Source organism: Lissotriton vulgaris, chromosome 6 (assembly GCF_964263255.1).
Source record: "Lissotriton vulgaris chromosome 6, aLisVul1.2, whole genome shotgun sequence".
NCBI lineage: Eukaryota > Metazoa > Chordata > Amphibia > Caudata > Salamandridae > Lissotriton > Lissotriton vulgaris.
This window is the reverse complement of record NC_141694.1, coordinates 651,780,043-651,798,229: the sequence shown is the minus strand read 5'-3', so window position 1 is coordinate 651,798,229 and position 18,187 is coordinate 651,780,043. Positions and strand designations below refer to the sequence as shown.

The 18,187-nt window shown below is 42.9% G+C and overlaps 1 protein-coding gene across 2 annotated transcripts in view; it reads right to left on the bottom strand.

Moving 5' to 3' along the window:
- The window catches only part of RRAGD (Ras related GTP binding D), a 279,849-nt gene that overhangs the window by 101,025 nt on the left and 160,637 nt on the right, over positions 1 to 18,187 (bottom strand). For both annotated transcript variants that reach the window (XM_086926657.1, XM_086926658.1), the window contains exon 3: positions 13,944 to 14,143. In XM_086926657.1, the coding sequence (XP_086782783.1) occupies positions 13,944 to 14,143 (200 nt within the window). The remainder of the gene's footprint in view (positions 1 to 13,943; positions 14,144 to 18,187) is intronic.

Sequence of the window (18,187 nt, the reverse complement as noted above, 5' to 3'; positions counted from 1 at the left end):
ACAGATGTTGCTGTTCTACCACTGCAGAGAGCGATGGGTGCTGGCCCAAATAAACACTAGATTCTCCCAGAGACCCTCTGCTTGTGACCATTGTGCCACTCGACAGTCTTGAAGCAGACACATGTGTAACTGAGCTTGGAGAACAATGGCAATGCATGAGGTCATCATGTCAAGGAGACACATGATTCTCCTGTTAGCTGGTGATCTGGCTAAAACCGAGGCAGGAGAAAGCTTGAACACGTGCGGGCTTGGATTTGCCTTTTCAGTGACCAAATTTAGAATTGGCCCGTGGAAGGGCTGCATCTGAAGGGGTTGGAGGTGAGATTTGCCTACGTTAACTGTAAACCGCTTTGGTGTGGTGGCATAGGTTCTATGGCCCCTTTGAGTAATAGCGCGTCCATTTCCTCAGTGAGGGGGCGCTGGTGTACTGTGAAGAGGGACTGCTTGTGGGTAGGTGTTGGGGGTGGAGCAGCGAGTTTTAGGCATTAGCCCTCTTCTACAATAGACATAACACATTGATCTGGGGGATGTTTTACCATTGTACAAAGAACTGCTGCAAGTGTCCTCCAACAGGTGTAACATGGTCGGGGGAAGAAGGAGAGAGTCACTTTTTGGCGGGAGCAGCTCCCTTTGCCACAGCACCTCTGCCCCTGCCAATGTAATCATTTCCCCTACATGCACCTCTGGAATAACCAATATATATCTACTTCTACGCAAGTTGTCTCTGGTATGAAGTGGAAGTCTCTGGTGAGGATGCTCTGTTGCCGCCACTGAACTGTAAAAGATGAAAGGAGCCACTGGGCAATGAGGACTGAAGAACTTCCATTGCCTTGACAGTGTTCATATCCTTCTTGATCTTCTGGAACATCTGATCAACTTGAAGCCCGAAGAAGTGTTCCCCATGACCATGTCGATCATGTGGTGCTTGGATTCTGGCTTAAAGCCAGAGACATGGGAATATTGGCGGATAAGGACAGTAGAGTTAATAATCCTTGCAGTAGTGTCAGCCTTGTCCAGAGCACACCTAACAGAAATGTTGGAGATGGTTTGGCCTTCCACTACGAGCTCCTGAGCCTTTCGCCTGTCCTGATCCGAGAGGTGTTGTATAAGGTCTCCCATTTCATCCCACTGTGCTCGGTCATACCTACAGAGTAGGCCGAACGAGTTCATGATGTACCAATGGGTGGCAGACTGAGTAGCCACCCGTTTGCCCGCTGCATCAATCTTTTTTCTTTCTTTGTCAGGTTGCGGGGGGTCCCCAGTACCCCGCACATTTTCACGATTACAGTCGGTATGCACAACCTGAAAATCTGAAGGGAGTTGCTCCCGATTTAACATGGACCAGAACGGGAAGCCTTGTTCTTTTGGTCAACGTTGGGTATGACTATTCAGCCCCTAAAGGGTCTTTACAGACATCCTGAGTGGATTTTAACAGACCCATTAGAATGGGTAGGTATTATGCTGAGTGAGGAGTGTGTGAGAGCGTTTCCACTGGGAAGTAAACTTCCTCTGTGATGATGTGTTACTCTACCTTGTGAAAGGTGGCAGTCTTGTTAATGACCTTGTGATGCAAGGTAATATCAGGAGAGGAAGACTTGGCCAGGTAGAGGTCAGTGTTGTTATCACCTAGGAGTACAGCACCATGATCATCCAGGGACCCCAGGTCATATGGGGCATCATATGGGTTTGTAGGCTCTAATAGACTGCCCTCCCCATAAGAGGATTATGGGGACCCCTATGGCAAGGATAGAGGAGGTGGCCTTTGTGGTGGAGGGGTAGGTATCTTAGGTAGAGGAATTTTAGGAGGAGAGGAAGGAGGAGAAGGAATGGAGGAATGAGTAGGAATAGGGCTAGTGTCCCTGGCTCGATGCTTCTTCAGCTTGGGAGGTGGGGAGGCTCTGGTGTAAGCTGCTCCATGAAGGTAAGCTTTCTCGTGCGTGGAAGAGTGTCCTGCACCTTCGTTGGCAGCTTGGAAGAAATCTTGCCATTTTGTGGGTGAATGAATCTTCTCTTCTGACTACTTCTCCAGCTCCTCCTGAAGAGGCTGTAGAATGGAGGTGTCAAGATCTCAGAGCCCGCTGAAGCATGCCCCATAGAAGGTCGAGAGGGTGCAGAGACTGTTTCAGCTTCTAAGCCTGTCTGGACTTCGAATGGTGCTTTGACTCTGAAGAACCAGTCTGCGCTAGCATAGAGGAACCAGAAGGTGTCGAGAGTGCTGGTGGCACTAAGGAAGACTGTGTCTTATGCGGTTGCTTCAGTGTCGTGCTCAGAGTCTGCTCCGAAGCCTCGTGTCGGTACCTGCTAAGGCTGTAATGCAGCAGTGACCCAAAAGACTGTTGGACTGGTAGTCGACTCCATGCCCGACTCCCTGAGGGGCGGTGGTTGACCGGTTGTTTTTCGTGGTAGGATACAGTACTCATAGTGGATGTCTTCAGGCAGGTGGGGGCGGTTGATCTTTGGCATCAGAGTTTAATGAAGAACTCGGCTCCATGCAACAGGTTGAACAGTGGAGGTGAAAGCACCTGTTTCCCCTTTAAATCTTCCCTGAAGATGCAGAGCATCCTCATTTTGCCACTGTGCCATCTTGTATCAAGCGAGGCACCGACTGCATCAGTACTCTAGGGTCTTTTTGGTCCAGAGTGGGAGGCAGGTGGTGCAGAAGGTGTTACCGTGCTAAGGTCACCAACCAGATGATCTTGCCATGAGTACTTAGTGTGCCTCTCTAGAGAAGGGGTCCTTTCCATTACAGCCCGTACATTATCGAGGAGGGTGACCGAGGAGAAGGGCCTGAGGGGGGGCGAGGCCAAGAACGAAGCATTGAAAATATCATGTACATGGATACCTGCAGAAATGAGAAAGTCGAGAAGAGTGTAAAGAAAACAAATGTTTAATGCCAATAGTGGTGAAAGCACCAGAAACCCTGACGAGGAGCTGCATCGACTCAGAGCTTCAGCGACACTCCTCCGAACTCTAAGGCGGAAGAAAACAATCTAACAAAGGAGCCGATGCCCATGCGCATTACCAGCCATTGGAGGAGTCATTGATCGGTGTGACTAGAAAGACTTCTTCGAGGAAAAACAAGTTGTACATGTCCGAGCCCAACACTAGATGACAAGAGTATGCGGAGCATGTGTATCTTCAGCTACATATGCCACGAACATATGGATTTTCATAGTACTGCAGTTTGTGCAATAAAAGCACCTAAACATTAAATTTATTGGGGTGAATCCATCTTGGCAAATCAAATGGTTGATGTCAGTGTAAAAATCCTGGGAAGGAAATTTGTAGCCTATTCATTAAGTTCATTGTAAGCCATTTTTTAGATTGCTCTCTGTTCTGTTGCCCTGCAAATATATATTTTGACCACTGTTTAACCCCTTCGATGCTCATGACGGAACGGTTCCGTCATGAGCGTCGGTTGGCCTGTGCTCATGACGGAACCATTCCGTCATGGTTCCATAAGCCCAATGGAACGTTCAGCACAGCGCACGAATTTGCGCCGCACTGATGAGGTTAAGAAGTATGGTGCGGCGATGCATAATGCCACTCTGTCTAAACAGTCACATGGGTGCTCATGATGTAATGCCATCCATAGCTTTTTATTTAAAAACTTCCCTCTTTCTTCAGTCCATTTTGTGACTAAGAGATACACTAAGATGTAGTAGGACTCTACAGTTGAAGTGTAATAATTATGTTTTGAATATGATTTTATGTTATGTTTTGAACTGTTTTAACCCCTTCGCAGCGGGGGTAATTCCCCCGCTGTGCTGAGGGGCGGGGGGTGCGCACCTCACCCCCCCACCTACCCGTGCTCATGACAAGCTCAGCTCATCATGAGGCACAGTGCTCGTGTGCTCATGACGAGCTGAGCTCGTCACGGCCACACCTGTTTCAGTGGAACGCTCAGCACAGCAGGGGAATTATCCCCGTGTGTGAGTGTCCCACGGCTCATGACGAGCTCAGCTCGTTATGAGCACACGAGCACCGTGCTTCATGACGAGCTGAGCTCGTCATGAGAATGGAAGGAGCTAAAAGATAGATTACCTATTACAATTTGTTCTCTGATTCCTGCTGTGCTCAGTGTCCTGTGCTCTCAAATCCATCTTCTGTGATCTTTCTCTATAATATCTTGCAACTTATTGCTCCCTCTCCACTAGTTTACTTGTGTCTTTCACTCTCTTTCTTATCTCGCTCTTATTTCAATGTCTCTTGTTTCTATCTCCTACATCTGAGTATCTGATCTCACTCTCTTACCACTGTGCCTCCGATATCTCTTTCACATCCTCTTCCCTGAATGCGTCTAATCTCTTTCTTTCGCATATCTATGTTGCCAATCTTCTCTTACCTCAATGCTGTTCCAGTGAGACCTCTTTCAACCATAGCAGTGCTTTGATCTTGCTTTTAAACCCAAGTTCCTCATATGTCTATTACACTTTCAGCTGTGTCTCAGACCAACTCCTCTTACACCTCTGCCAATGCAAGCTCTCTATCACTCATCTCTGCCTCAGAGGCTTCTGTCTTCTCACCTTTGTGTCTTCAACTTCTGTGCCTCACCTCTGTGTGCCTAAGATCTGTGAATTTTTCACACTTTTGGGCCTCTGGTTTCTCATCCTTATTTCATTATATCTCCACACTCACTTACAGCTTTCACCGCCCAATCTTTCTCTTGTATCTGGACATAGGAGAACTTACAGGGTACGTAAGCCCCTTCTAACCTCCTTCCCAATGTCTAACGAATTTCCAGCCACATAGGTAATACTGCAATGTTTGGGCTTGAGTGAGAGGACCCAGAGAAAAAGGAACCACATCCTGATATGCACTTGCCAGCCTTCTGTCCTGGTTATCTGATATGTGCTTGAGCAGAGTCAAGGTGGGAGAGTGGACGGGAGGGTGTGCGGCACGCCTTGCCTATTTGTGCAATCACAAGAGGGGGTGAATGCAAATTAAAACTCATTCCAACTTTTGCCCTCCCGTACCCACAATCCCATAGTACATTCTGTAGAGGGACAGGATCTCTCATCCTCCCCTCTTCCGGCACCTCCATATGATGTTCCATTTTTTGGGTGGAGGGGGCTGGTCAGTGGAGACTTTTATAGATTTCATATTGGTTGTATATTATATTTTAAATGCAGTTGTATTATGTATAGCTGTGTAATCATACATCACATTATGGATTTCTATAATATACACTCTGAACTAATATAGGGCCAGATGTAGGTAAATCTGAAATACCGATTTCTTAATAGCGAATTTTACCGATTCGCTATTAAGAAATCGGTATTTCCTATGTAGGTAATTATTCGGTAAAAAATACTGAATTCTTAATATTCCTTATTACCGAATCGGTAATTGAGATACGGTAATAAGGAATACCTAACCATTCATTTCTATGGGCTTAGAGGCCCATAGGAATGAATGTGAAGACATTCACTATTAGTGATTTGGTATTACCGAATCGCTAATAGCGGGAGCACTTTCAAGGGTGCCAGGGTGTCAAAAGGACACCCTGTTGCACCCCTGAAATGTGCATGTGTGCACATGTGGCGCACATACATGCCATAAGGGCACTGAACAAAAAACAAAAAAGTGATTTTTTTTTTAAAGGAAATCCGTAATTACCAACCTAACTTGAAGTTGGTAGTAATTACCGATTTCTTAAGGCTTAAAAGAACTCTTTAATGTGCTTCCTACATTGCATTTAAGGAATTGGTATTACTGATTCCTTACATGCAAGAGCAATAAGGAATCAGTATTTACTGATTCCTTATCTACATTAGGAATGGCTAAATACCGGTCGGTAACGCTGAAATTTACCGAATTTCGGCGTTACCGACCGGTATTTAGCCACCTACATATGGCCCATAGTCTTTAACTTTTTGAATGTCTGTCTAATGATTTCAGAAAGAAAGCATAACTCACTTAGCCCTCCACTGCACCGGCTCTGGGATGTGCATTTGCAGAAGATCTATAGATGTGATCTACTTAGACAGCCTCCTCTGTGTTAGGAGGCACAAGGTACCCTCTTCACTCCTTACTCTTTAATGTAAACCCCTCTGAAGGAATGTTACTACTAGTGACAATGATGTACTGCATCGTTGGGCTGACTGATCGCCACTACTCTCTTCTCACCCCCTCCATTATCATGACTATAACCCACGTCTTATAAATGAACAGATGGCACAAGAGTGTGCACTCAAACAAAATGTCTCCCTCCTTTCCTCACACAGAAAAAAATATATATTTTTTCTGTCAATAGTAATGGAAAAGCAAAGAATTTGAGTAATGTATACAGATGGGTTTGGTCTTTCTTCATTCACTTGATATATCGGGGGCTCACTTTGTATCTTTGCCACTGAGAGCAAAGGCGATAGAATGTGTGACCTTTTCTGGTGTTATGTACTGACTGCCAATTAAATATCTTCCCTATCTTGTTTGGTGTGAGCTTCGAGTTTTTGCTGGAAGCAGCTTTAACAATAAAGGCTAAACAACGAGATGCCTTTACAACGAAAAACCCATTATCATGAAAGGCTTTTATAACAATTTGTTTTTACAACTGATATGCCTTTACCACAGATGCCTTTTCCCACAAAAACCCAGGTAAATGTAAGTATTTTGCAGGTACGTGGAAAGCATTTAAATATATTTATGTGTGTGTGTTCATTTGTGTGTATATATATTATGTATTATACATATATTCGTATGTGTAGAATGTTTAAGGTGGGTATGGTTTTTTGGTTTCTACGGGAATGTCTGGGGTGGGTATGGGTTTTTGGGTAGCAGGTACATTTTGTAGGGTGGATATGGGTTTTGGGTGTTAAGGGGATTTCTAGAGTTTAGGGTGGGTGTAGTTTTTTGAGCAGGAATGGAATTTATAGCGTTTAGGGAGGGTATTGTTTTTTGGGTGGCAAGTGAATTTTTAGGATTTATAGTGGGTATGGGTTTTTGAGAGGCAAGGGATTTTTTTAGGGTGGTTATGGGATTTATATGCCTTTACCACGCATGCTGTTACCCGAAAGATGTGTGTATATATATATATATATATATATATATATATATATTTATATATAAATATATATATGTATATAAAACATGTGTGTGTATGTATAAAAAAAAAAAATATATATATATATATATATATATATATATATATATATATATATATATATATATATATATATATATATATATATATATATATCCAGGTTCGCACATCAGCAATCCCGGAGCACTCCCATACATGTGTGTGTATGTATATATATATATATATATATATATATATATATATATATATATATATATATATATATATATATATATATATATATATATATATATATATCCAGGCTCCAGGTTCGCACATCAGCAATCCCGGAGCACTCCCAGGCGGGTGCAGATTCCCGTGCTTATACTCGCGTTGAAAATCGTAGCTCCAACTCGCTTCCGTTTATGAGAAACGTTACACACACTCCAGGGGTATAAGCGGCAAAGATTTATTTAGCCCACAAACAAAGTGTAACAAACGCGTTTCGGAACAAAGTCCTTCGTCAGTGTTTACAGTTTTAACCGCCTGACAGCAATATATAGATCTACTCGAGCTCGGCGGAGAAGGGTAGGTCTAACTACGCGGACACAGGAGCATGGAGCTAAACCCTTGGGCTCATCCCTGATGTTTTGTCCCGCCGACCCCTCATGTGGTACATAGTCCTTGACCATTAGGCATAGGAGAACCCACAGAGGTAAAAATAAGCACACACATGACACTAGCATGTTTCCCTTCACGTTTGTTTAGGTCCTGATGAATCGCGGGTGACTATACCCACAGCGAGAAACATGTCGACCACCTTCACTCTTAGTCTCATCTAGGGTCACCCGACCTAACCTGCTGACACCTAGTGAGCTAACCCCACTTTTTAACTGCAGCCAGGGGACCCCCAGAATAAACTGAATTCCGGTACCCCTTGCTACATTTTAATATCCCTCACATCATTACACCTAGCCCTGCCCACACACCCCCACCTCACCATAAGGCTGTTGGATTAAAAGATCTCCGCCAAAGAGCCCCTCTTTGAGGTGAGCCCGTCGGGGATTGCACCGCCTCCCCGACGAGGAGCAACCGCCAATGATGAAGCATGACACCCTTCTGGGTGTGTGAGGCAACTACATCCAACAAAATGGATGCCCCAGGGTGTTACTCTAACACCTTTGGTCACGCCAGTTAATTCTTCTTTAATTCTCCCCTTACTCTCCATAGGAACAGTTCAGCAACCCCCTTTTGTAATCTTAGTGCTAGATACGGACACAAGCTGTAACTGGACCTTCCACCACCCTGTGTGGTAAATCGTGTCCGTTGATCAAACGATCAACTATCTTACCTCCCTCCTTTGGATATAAGCAATATATATACGTCATCGAAATGTAACTGACAACGGACTGATACAATAATACATGTATGTATGGCGGCCATTTCTAAATGGTTAACAATAAATATTTCACAGTTCCTTTCATACCATATCGGATATGAGAGCCGCCATTGCCGGTGCATATTTATAGATATTGCCGTGTATCGGCATGTCATCGGCATGTCACCGGCATAATACACGCACATCATTAATTAGCCCATTAATAAATACAGTCAGTTTAGTGAGCACCCACACAAATGATTAAGCATGTGTATATGCACCAGCAGCAGGCATTCAAAGGCTAGGGATATTCTCTAAATCATAGTCACAGTGCATTTGCTTTTTGTTATGCGCTGTTGACTTGATGCCACTCAGCCAGAAAAGAGAAAATAATGCAGTATATCGGCTTTTTAAGCAAAACATGCCACAGTGCCTTCATCTTAATCATAATTACAAAACATTAAAATTCCTAGAAATTCTTATCACCACTCCCTACAGGGCTGGAGAGGAAAAAGAGGGTCAACATGGTTATTTTCATAAGTTATGACATTATACAATTCATTCAGAGTCTAAAATCCACTGCAGGTCGTAACCTTCCACACCATACCAAATTGACGTCGACAGGGTTCCAAGGGGGCTTAGAATCTACACAGTCCCAGCCTATGAAAGCCCCGACCCCATGCTGTTGGAATAATGGGGTGAATTCCTGGCGGCATCATGCAAGGCTATGCTGGATCTCCTGGTAAAATTCGCATGGAGTGATCGGATGAAGGCATTAGATGAAATCGCCTCCATTGAGAAGGAGATCACCAAGGAAACTGATATAACTAAACAAGAACATCTTCGAGAGTAAATGAAAAAAGACTGGTTAAATACTAACTTAAGATAAGACAGAGAAAACAAGAGAAGTTCGAGCGCGACGAGCGGGATTACGCTCTTGGCAGGATACTTACCTTCGCAAAGAAATTTGACGCCCCCAGAGCAGCTATGAAAAAGAAGAAGGATGTAACACCAACTGTTGAACCAGCTACATCGGAATCCTTTTCATCAGGAATTCGATCTTATCCGCAAAACATGGCTCAGAAGGGGCAAGGTCAAACCGCCAGAGGGTGACGAAGAACCCGGAGAGGGGGTTGGAAGAGGAAAGGCTTAGACATCCAACTACAATACTCGCAAGAAGAAGGGCAACAGATGGTAGCTATGAGTGAGAATCTAACCATCATTAATTTGACTAAAGACACCCTTACCAAGGCAGAAGAAGAGACTCTGTAATTGGGATTAACATTTTGTCCGAATAACAAAATTGAGTATACTCAGACCCGAATTGATCTCTTCAAACTGACAAGAAAGATAAAATTGCACAAATTCCAAAAATTAAAACCGGCGACTGGAGAAATAAAGAAAACCGGAAAAAAGACAGGGGTATACTCCACGGATGTACTGACAATTAGAGATCTAGATGCGGCTAATGCGTTGGATAATTTAAGAGCTGAACAAACGCAGTCATCATCTGTTATCAGTGAATTTAGAGGAATAGAGCAACAATCCCCCATCACAAATTTCCGGGCACCCTCACAATTTAATCCACAAATGTCGTATGACGCTATTGATACTTTTTCAGATGCTGTCATTCAAGCTCTCATGAAGCTCAGGGTTACACCAACATCAAGAAACAAGAAATCAAAGATGAAAAACAATTTAAGCAAGGGACAATCCATTGCACTTTCCAACATTTCGGAAAAAGAAGGAACTATCGTAAAACCCTCCGATAAAGGGGGCAATGTTGTGCTCTTGACAAGGGAGCAATATTGTTGTGAATCTCTACGCCAATTGGAGGTTGAATTTTTGTTTCTTCGTAATCCTGAGCTCGTTACTCCGACATTCTACCAGCTACCCAAGGTTCATAAAGATCTTAATTGTCCCCCGGGGAGACCTATTGGGTCATCAAAAGGAGGACTGACGGAGAACTTATCTATTTATATTGATTCCTTTTTATCTGAATTTGTTGTTGGCCTAAAGTCCTTTGTAAGGGACACCAAGCACTTTATAGAACAGCTGGAATTGATAACTTGCGACACCACGTATGTGCTCATAACATTAGACATCACAAGTCTCTATACTTGTATTCAGCATACACAAGGAATAGAGGCAGTCAGGTATTTCCTGAATAAAAGACCAGCAAAGTACATGGAACACAGTACCATGTTGATTGAGCTTTTAGAGTTCTGTCTCAGGAACAATATACTTTTGTTCCAGAACAAGCTTTTTAAGCAAACCTCAGGGACTGCGATGGGAACCTGCTTCGCACCCAGCTACGCGAACCTCTTCGTTGGCTGGTGGGTGGAGCAGGTGGCCCTAGCGGGAGACAACACCAAGTGAGCAGAACACATCGTGGCATGGCGTCGATATATTGACGACCTTTTTTTAGTGTGGAGGGGCTCCTCCGCACTGACTGAAGTATTTATTAGTGACTTGAATAGAAATAATCTAAATTTGAAATTTAAAGCTGACATCAGTACCACTGAGGTACACTACCTAGACTTGAGGGTCTTCGTGAACGGGGAGAGGTTGGAGACGGCCTTATATAGAAAACCGACGGCCGGGAATAGCATACTTCATGCTAAAAGCAGCCACCCTCCAAGTCTGACCCGGAGTATACCTTACGGCGAACTTCTCAGGTTGAGACGCAATTGCTCGCAAGAATCTGATTTTGCAAAGGCGGCAGAAGAATGCCTCATGAGATTTCGCGTAAGGGGGTACGACCAGGCAGAGTTAGAGAAGACACGCATGAAGGTAGCTAGGATACCCAGAAAACAATTTCTAGAGAGCAAGAGTAAGAAAGATCAATCATCTGAGATTAGCAATAAGTTTCGTATGATTACGACTTTCTCAGATCAAGCTAACATCTTAAGAAATGTACTCTCAAAAAACTGGCATATCCGCACTGATCCAGTGATTGGGAATGATGTCCCCCAGAAACCCTTAATAACCTTCAGAAAATTAAGATCTATCAAAGATAAAATCGTTCATAGCCATCTTGCACCAGTAAAAACCAAAAGTGAGTGGGACACTTAAGGACATGAAGGGATTCTTTCCATGTGGGAAATGCCGTGCTTGCGAAAACAGCAAGCGGGTACTCTCATATAAGATTCCAGGAATGGTCCAACTGAAGCCCATTAAGGAGTTTATTATATGTTATTGTTGGCAACATTTACAGAAGGCTGAAACTTACACTACGAGCTGCCTGTGAACCTACTAAAGGATTACTGGAATGGAGGAACATAATAACAGGCTCCCACGAAGAGTACAAACTTTAGAACTGCAACTACCGAGATGCACTGCGGTAACATTTAAAAACCACGCTGCGAGTGCAGCGTAATTTCAGCCTGTGAAGTTCACCTTGGTGCCCAGCCAGTGAAAAAGAGAAAGACTTCTCGAAACGCGTATGGCACAACTTTGCACATGAACTCTGTCATTGCGGGAGCCGCTGTGTTTGTTTTCAGCAGGATGCCAATAAAGAGAGTTTACAGCACGTAACATTAGGCTTTCCAATTATTTGGTGCTTTCGTATGGAATATATATATATATATATATATATATATATATATATATATATATATATATATATATATATATATATATATATATATATATATATATATATTCTTTTTTTTGCCGATAAAATCCGTGGTGAAGGCATATCTGTTCTAAAAAACATTTGTTGGAACAGACTTTGTGGTAAAGGCATCATGGTTGTAAAATCATTGCTGTTAAGCCATTTGTTGTACTGGCAGCAGTGGTGGCCGGCATGGCTCGCGTGTGGGAAGTCGGTGTGAGGGGGAACCACGGGGTGTCGTGTGGGGGAGGGGGGGGTGAATAAAAAATAATATTAAAGTTACCTTTAGGCCGGGTCCTGTGTCTCTGCTCCTGCTCTCCTGTCTCCGACTCCAGGGACAGGAAGCAGGTAGCTGCAATGCAGCATTGTTATTGGTCTGAGCGCCATGACACTGTGCTCATCCAGGGGCTGGAGGGGTGGGCATGTTCTCGATGCAGGCTGTAATGCAGCCTGAATGGAGAATGAAGAAAGTGCGCATGACTGGTTTGGATGGCCTGAGAGGTCAGACCAAACAGTCATTGCGCACTTAGGAGTGAGCAAACCACTCCTCCCCTGCTCCAAGTAGCCCTCAAACACCCGCCCACCCACAGAGCAGCAGGACACGAAGCATAAAATAACAATAACTTAAAGTTATTATCATTTTATGTTTCTTCTTCACACTGCTTCAGTGGGGCGAGGCTCTTCCGTCATAGCGGAGGAGTCACCACTGACTGGCAGTTGTTGTTCCAACATACAACTCATTGCAGCTATAGCGTCTTGGACAACACACTGAAACCTACGGAGAATTAGTGGTATGTTTTCATGAATTTGGGTTCCGGACCATTCTCTGTATCCTGAGAGGGGGAAGAGGTACCATCTTCCTTGAGAAGGGAGCGGCATCCCCTGTGACCGTTAGAGGGCGAGAAACCAGTAATCCCCATCAGAAATGCTCCTTCCTATGCTTATCAATCCAGGCTCATACATATCCCAAAGCTAAGCATACACTTAAAATCAATGGGTAAATACAGAGGCCTACATCACAGATAAATATTGCAGTTGTTCTAGAAAGCAAACCATAACAATGTTTGCATCTAACGTTGTGCTTAATATTTTTATTAGGCCAGTAAAATTACTCTAAGCAATGTTGCTTATTCTTTTTAAAATACGTATACTTTCCTTGAAAAAATATGCTAAATGTTTCGTTAAAGTCATATAAAATTCCAAACAATTACCAGAATATTTATAAAGTGTAAAGTCTTTACTTGCTCAGACAGTTGGCTTTTTTGATAGTAATATACCATAAAGGTAATTTTAAAAGTTTTGTCTAGTTCGGTCATGTTTACCATTAAGAAATACACAAGATTCCATTCTGATCCTAAAAAAGAAAACACTGACGTAAATTTTGGCACAGAAAAAAGAAGGTGCGGTGGAGACATTTAGTAAGTGCACAAAAATGTTGGGCACAGCCTGTGATTGTAAGAACACCCTCTCAACATTACATTAGTCCACGGTGGAAGTGGATAGACTTAAAATGACTCCATTCTGGAAGTCGAGGGAATAGCCTGCAGAACTCAGTAATAAAGATCAATAAACACAGATGCATCCATCAAAGATGTCCTCTTACATGCAGCAAACTGATCCACTGTGTAAATATGAGTGATCTCAAACCTGGTAGTTCTGCTCCCCAGAACGATGTTCAGTGGACTAGCAAAAAATCACTTCCTCGTCAAAACAGTACACTATATTCCATGGAAAAAATGTGTTCCTAAGATCCTGCCACTGGTGTTGTCAATTGCCCTGGTTGTTTATTAGCAAGGATTCTTAGCCTGGATTCCATCTCATGCCTCTTTATTCCAGCACTCTACACTTCCTGCCAGCTGACCTCAGTCTAGCAGGTTAATTTTATTCTCTGCTTTCTCTCTTTGTTTTTAAAGAAGGTAGCATCTTACCTGAGGTGAATTTTCTCCAGCCCCGCATCGGCCAGGTCGTCATTCGCTCGCTGGTGAATGTCTCTCTGAGTTTCAATCTTGTGGTCATCAGACAGCCCGTCAACTTTATGGATAAACACCTCAAAGTTGATGTCAGGGTTCACTTTGTATGCACTTGTCACAGTGAGGTGTAACCTAGCCAGGGCCTCCATGTAATCATCCTGCAAAAGAAAGGATATGGTCAGATTTTCTTAGGATCAACTACCTAAAAACACCAGTGTTTATGGAAAGTCAACCAATGTGAGAAGATACATTCACTGACGCGGTCCGTGGAAAGGAAGCATGACCTGCTCATCACCCTGCTTGAAACAGCTCTTACAGTCTTGAGGTGTGTTTAGGGATGGCTCATTAACGCTTCCTCATTGCCTCCTAAAAGGTACCTGATTGTACCTGAAGAATATGATGGTCAGTGTGCCCAGTGAGTTGGTTTTGACACTAGCAAGGACTGAATCCCTGGTGGCCTTCATACAGGCACGAATAGCCCATATCCCCAGCATGGCCTTGAGCATGTGTACATTACTGTCTAAATAGTGAACCGAGGGCCAGAACATGGTGTAAATCTCGAGGCAATGCTGGGATGTGGTTGATGATGAGTACCATAAATTCCACTGTCTTTGAAGGGTCTCAGAGTGGGTAGCAAGATGGGTACCCCCTTTTGGATGTCTTTTTTCTATGAGTACCTTATAGGGAGCACTGACTGTCAGTGCCTTTTGTGTCATCAGAAAGACTAGACCTTGACCAATACAGCATGGATATGACAGGGGTAACACACTGATCCTGGTGGTATCTCCTTTCCCAAGTAAAGCCCCCAAACGCCACAAACAATTTGACGGAGAATATAAGGGCAGATCTCAGAGTCATCAGACCTCTACCAGAAGAGGATCAAGTAGGGGCTCAATGTTAACTGTAGCAGCTTTTGTGCAGCAATTGACAATCTCCTTCACCAGCCTCCTCTTATTCCTCCTGAAAGCGAGTGTCTCTCCATCTCCTTGGCTTGCTGGCAATCACCAGAATAAAGGATGGTGAGATAGCTGAGGCATAGCCCAAGCTAGAGCTTCTACCAAAGTTTCCCTTTACTGCAGGAACAATACCATTCTTCCCTTGGAAAAGGCACAGCCCCATTTCATTTATCCAACTATCACTTGGTTGTGAAAATACTAATGAATGCTTTGCTGATGACTTGATTCTCAGTAAGCAGAAGGATCCTGAGAAGTCATTTTATGGTGCGCCTCATGGACCACTTGTAACCACTTTTTGTGGGAGAAGAGGAGTTCCCACAGACCCTCCTGGTGTATCCCATGCTGGCCAAACCGCTGGATCAAACTGTTTTGGCACCCAGAAAGTGGTCCTATTTAACAGAGTGTCTATGAAGAATTTTCACACAGAGCTAAAACTAACAATTCATGTAGCGGCATACATTAGGTCTTGGGGTAGGGGAAGTAAGAGGGAGGTGTATTCAGCGTTGTTGACAAATAAAGACAAGCAAGATTTATGACCATTGATAGTCCTGAAGATGAACCTTTCTTCTTCTCCCTTGATGAAATGTCCAGACAGAGATAGTGATGGAGCAAGGTAAAGAACAAAATTTTGTTCGAACTTGCGAAGTTAAATCTCTCCTAATAAAAAGTAAAACAGACTAATAAGCTTGTGGTGAAATTATTAATCAACTTAGTCTTAAAAATGCATACATGAAATACACGCGGGACTAATGTGCCTTTTTGTTGCAAACGCAAAGAAAAATTAATAAACTAACCTTGTCTATTGTCTTTGTCAGTATTAAATGCGGCAGTTTAATTTAATGGCATGTGCTTATTTTATGTGCTTATGTTATGTCTTTTGTGATAAAAGCTTTTTGAGTTTCTGACATTCGAAAAGGACAGGTGAATATAATGCTGCATATTCGTGCTTTGCTAGGTAACATAATTAACCTTGTTAATTAGCAAAGGGGGAGGGTAACAGAATGGGTCTCAATTCTTTAATTAATTGATGTCTTGTGTTTATTTAATAATAGTTTCCGAGGTAAGGCCTAAAGTTGGCTCAAAGAAAATATGGCCGACAGAGCTGCAAATGAAAAGCTTGTCCGGAGTAAACTCTTGCACACGCGCAGCAGTGAAGATTCCTACTGCATTGATAAAAGCAATTCTTTGGTTGTGAACATGTCCAAGGACGAGGATTTGATTTGTCTGCCAAGGCTAGGAAGTTGTCGTTCGAAGCTCGAGGAAAATGTAACATTTTGAGGAAATGGAAAGTTAAGGAAGCAAAAGACAATAGGGCTTATATTGAAGCCTGAACTTGGTTAAGTTTTTGATGATCTCATATGGACTGACACTGGACAGCAATGAAAAGCCTGAAATCGCACGAAAGAATGTAAAATGTAGAATGTTTAGCTAGAGAGAAAGGTATAAATTATGACACCATGAGTGGAGAAAAAACTCTTACTTTCCGATTCCCGTTTGGTGCGTTATGCTGATGGACCTTTGGTGCATGTAAGGACAGCTGACTCTGATGATTTATTCCTTTTTAGGTAAAGAGAGATTTAGACAGGGAAATAGGTTCAGGGTATGGAAACTTTTTTTGTTAAATTCTTCATGTTTCTGATTTAACTTTGGAATGCCAGTTCTAATTTTCATTTTCTTATTAAAATGCTGCTTACCTATTTGCTTATATAATAAACATTTATAAACATAAAATGCTCTTTCTTTATGAAAATAAAGTAAATAAAATTAGATTTGAAGTGACAAGCTGGTCTTGTTTATTCATGGTCTAGTTTCCATTAGTTGATCCATCCACCATTTGTGGTTTGATTTTTGTTAATAATTAATTCTAAATCATGACAATGAATGATATACTGCAGTTGTACATATTAGTGTAAATATTATGTGAATAGATTATAAACCAAATCACATGATTCAGTTGCTCAAAAATTGTCTCATTGGTGTTATGGGCCTTGTATTAGTGTTTAAAAGTGTATGGTGAGTATTGAGGTGATAGATAGTGTTTGTGAGACAGTTTTTCAATTGGAGCGCTGGATCAATAGCAATTGCCATTCTTTAAATAAACAGGTTTTTTAATCAGGTACAGTAATTTCCACCTCGGGTATCAGCTGGGAGCCTTGTTCTTTCCACACCTAAAAGTCATCATTTGACCAGGCTGCCGCTTGAAGAACCAGGCTTTGGCCAGGAAATATGTTTAGGGGAAGGGAACATTAAAAGTGCATCTGCTATATGTAACCTAACTCACTAAAGGTTGTTCATCATCACCCATTGTACTGTTAATTCTCACTACCCATGTAGGCCGCATCTTTCAACTGCAATTGGTTGACCGCATTCAGGTCAGCATCTGCAACTCTCCAGACTGGTGAAGAAAATAATGTGATTCAGTGTCCAGGGGATCTGAACCTTAAAGTGTTGCTTGTACCTTAAAAATCTCACCAAAATTCTTCCGCTCTTCCTGCCAGCCACTAAGGTTCTGACATTCTTCAGAGACGAAGGATAGGGGACTATGCTAAAGGCTAGGACATGGACAGCAGCACCCTTACAGGATTCTCCTTCAAAAGGCAGCAGGGAATTCTGGGCAGACAGGCATCTATTGGCACTAACAACATGCCATATACGGGTGACCTGTCTGAGCGGGGTACCTTCTTTCTTTAATGATCTGTGTCTTTCTGAGGGGATTAGTGCTACTTCTGTGAAGAAATTGGTACTGCAAAGGTGGACCTATTTCTGGACCAGGGCAATGCACTTCTTCCATGGTCTTTGATTTGAGGTTCCTGAGTTGGCTGCCAAGGTAGATGATAGTGATGGTCCATCTGTATGCTGCTACTCTGTAAGTTTGCATCTACTCCAAAATCTGGACTGCTATTGGATCCCTGCAGCCGGCAGCTTCCACTTCTCCCTTCGCCATTTGGCTGCAAACCCTGGCTGTAAGTGTAGCAGTTAAAAGGGAAGAGCATCACTATTTAGGTCATTCTTGGGTATGGACATAGTTGATTCAGGTTTCCCTAAAAGCTTTTGCAGTTAAGGTATGCAATATCAGGCTCTGATATTAGCATGACTTCTTTAATTTGCCTCTTTGCAGAGACTTCATGGGACAAAGACCTAGGGATAAAGATGTAAGGAGGCATCTTCTACAGAACCCAGGCCTCGGAGCAACCAACTGCTCAGGCTGCTGAACTGAGCACTAGGCTATTGTGTTCAACCCAGATG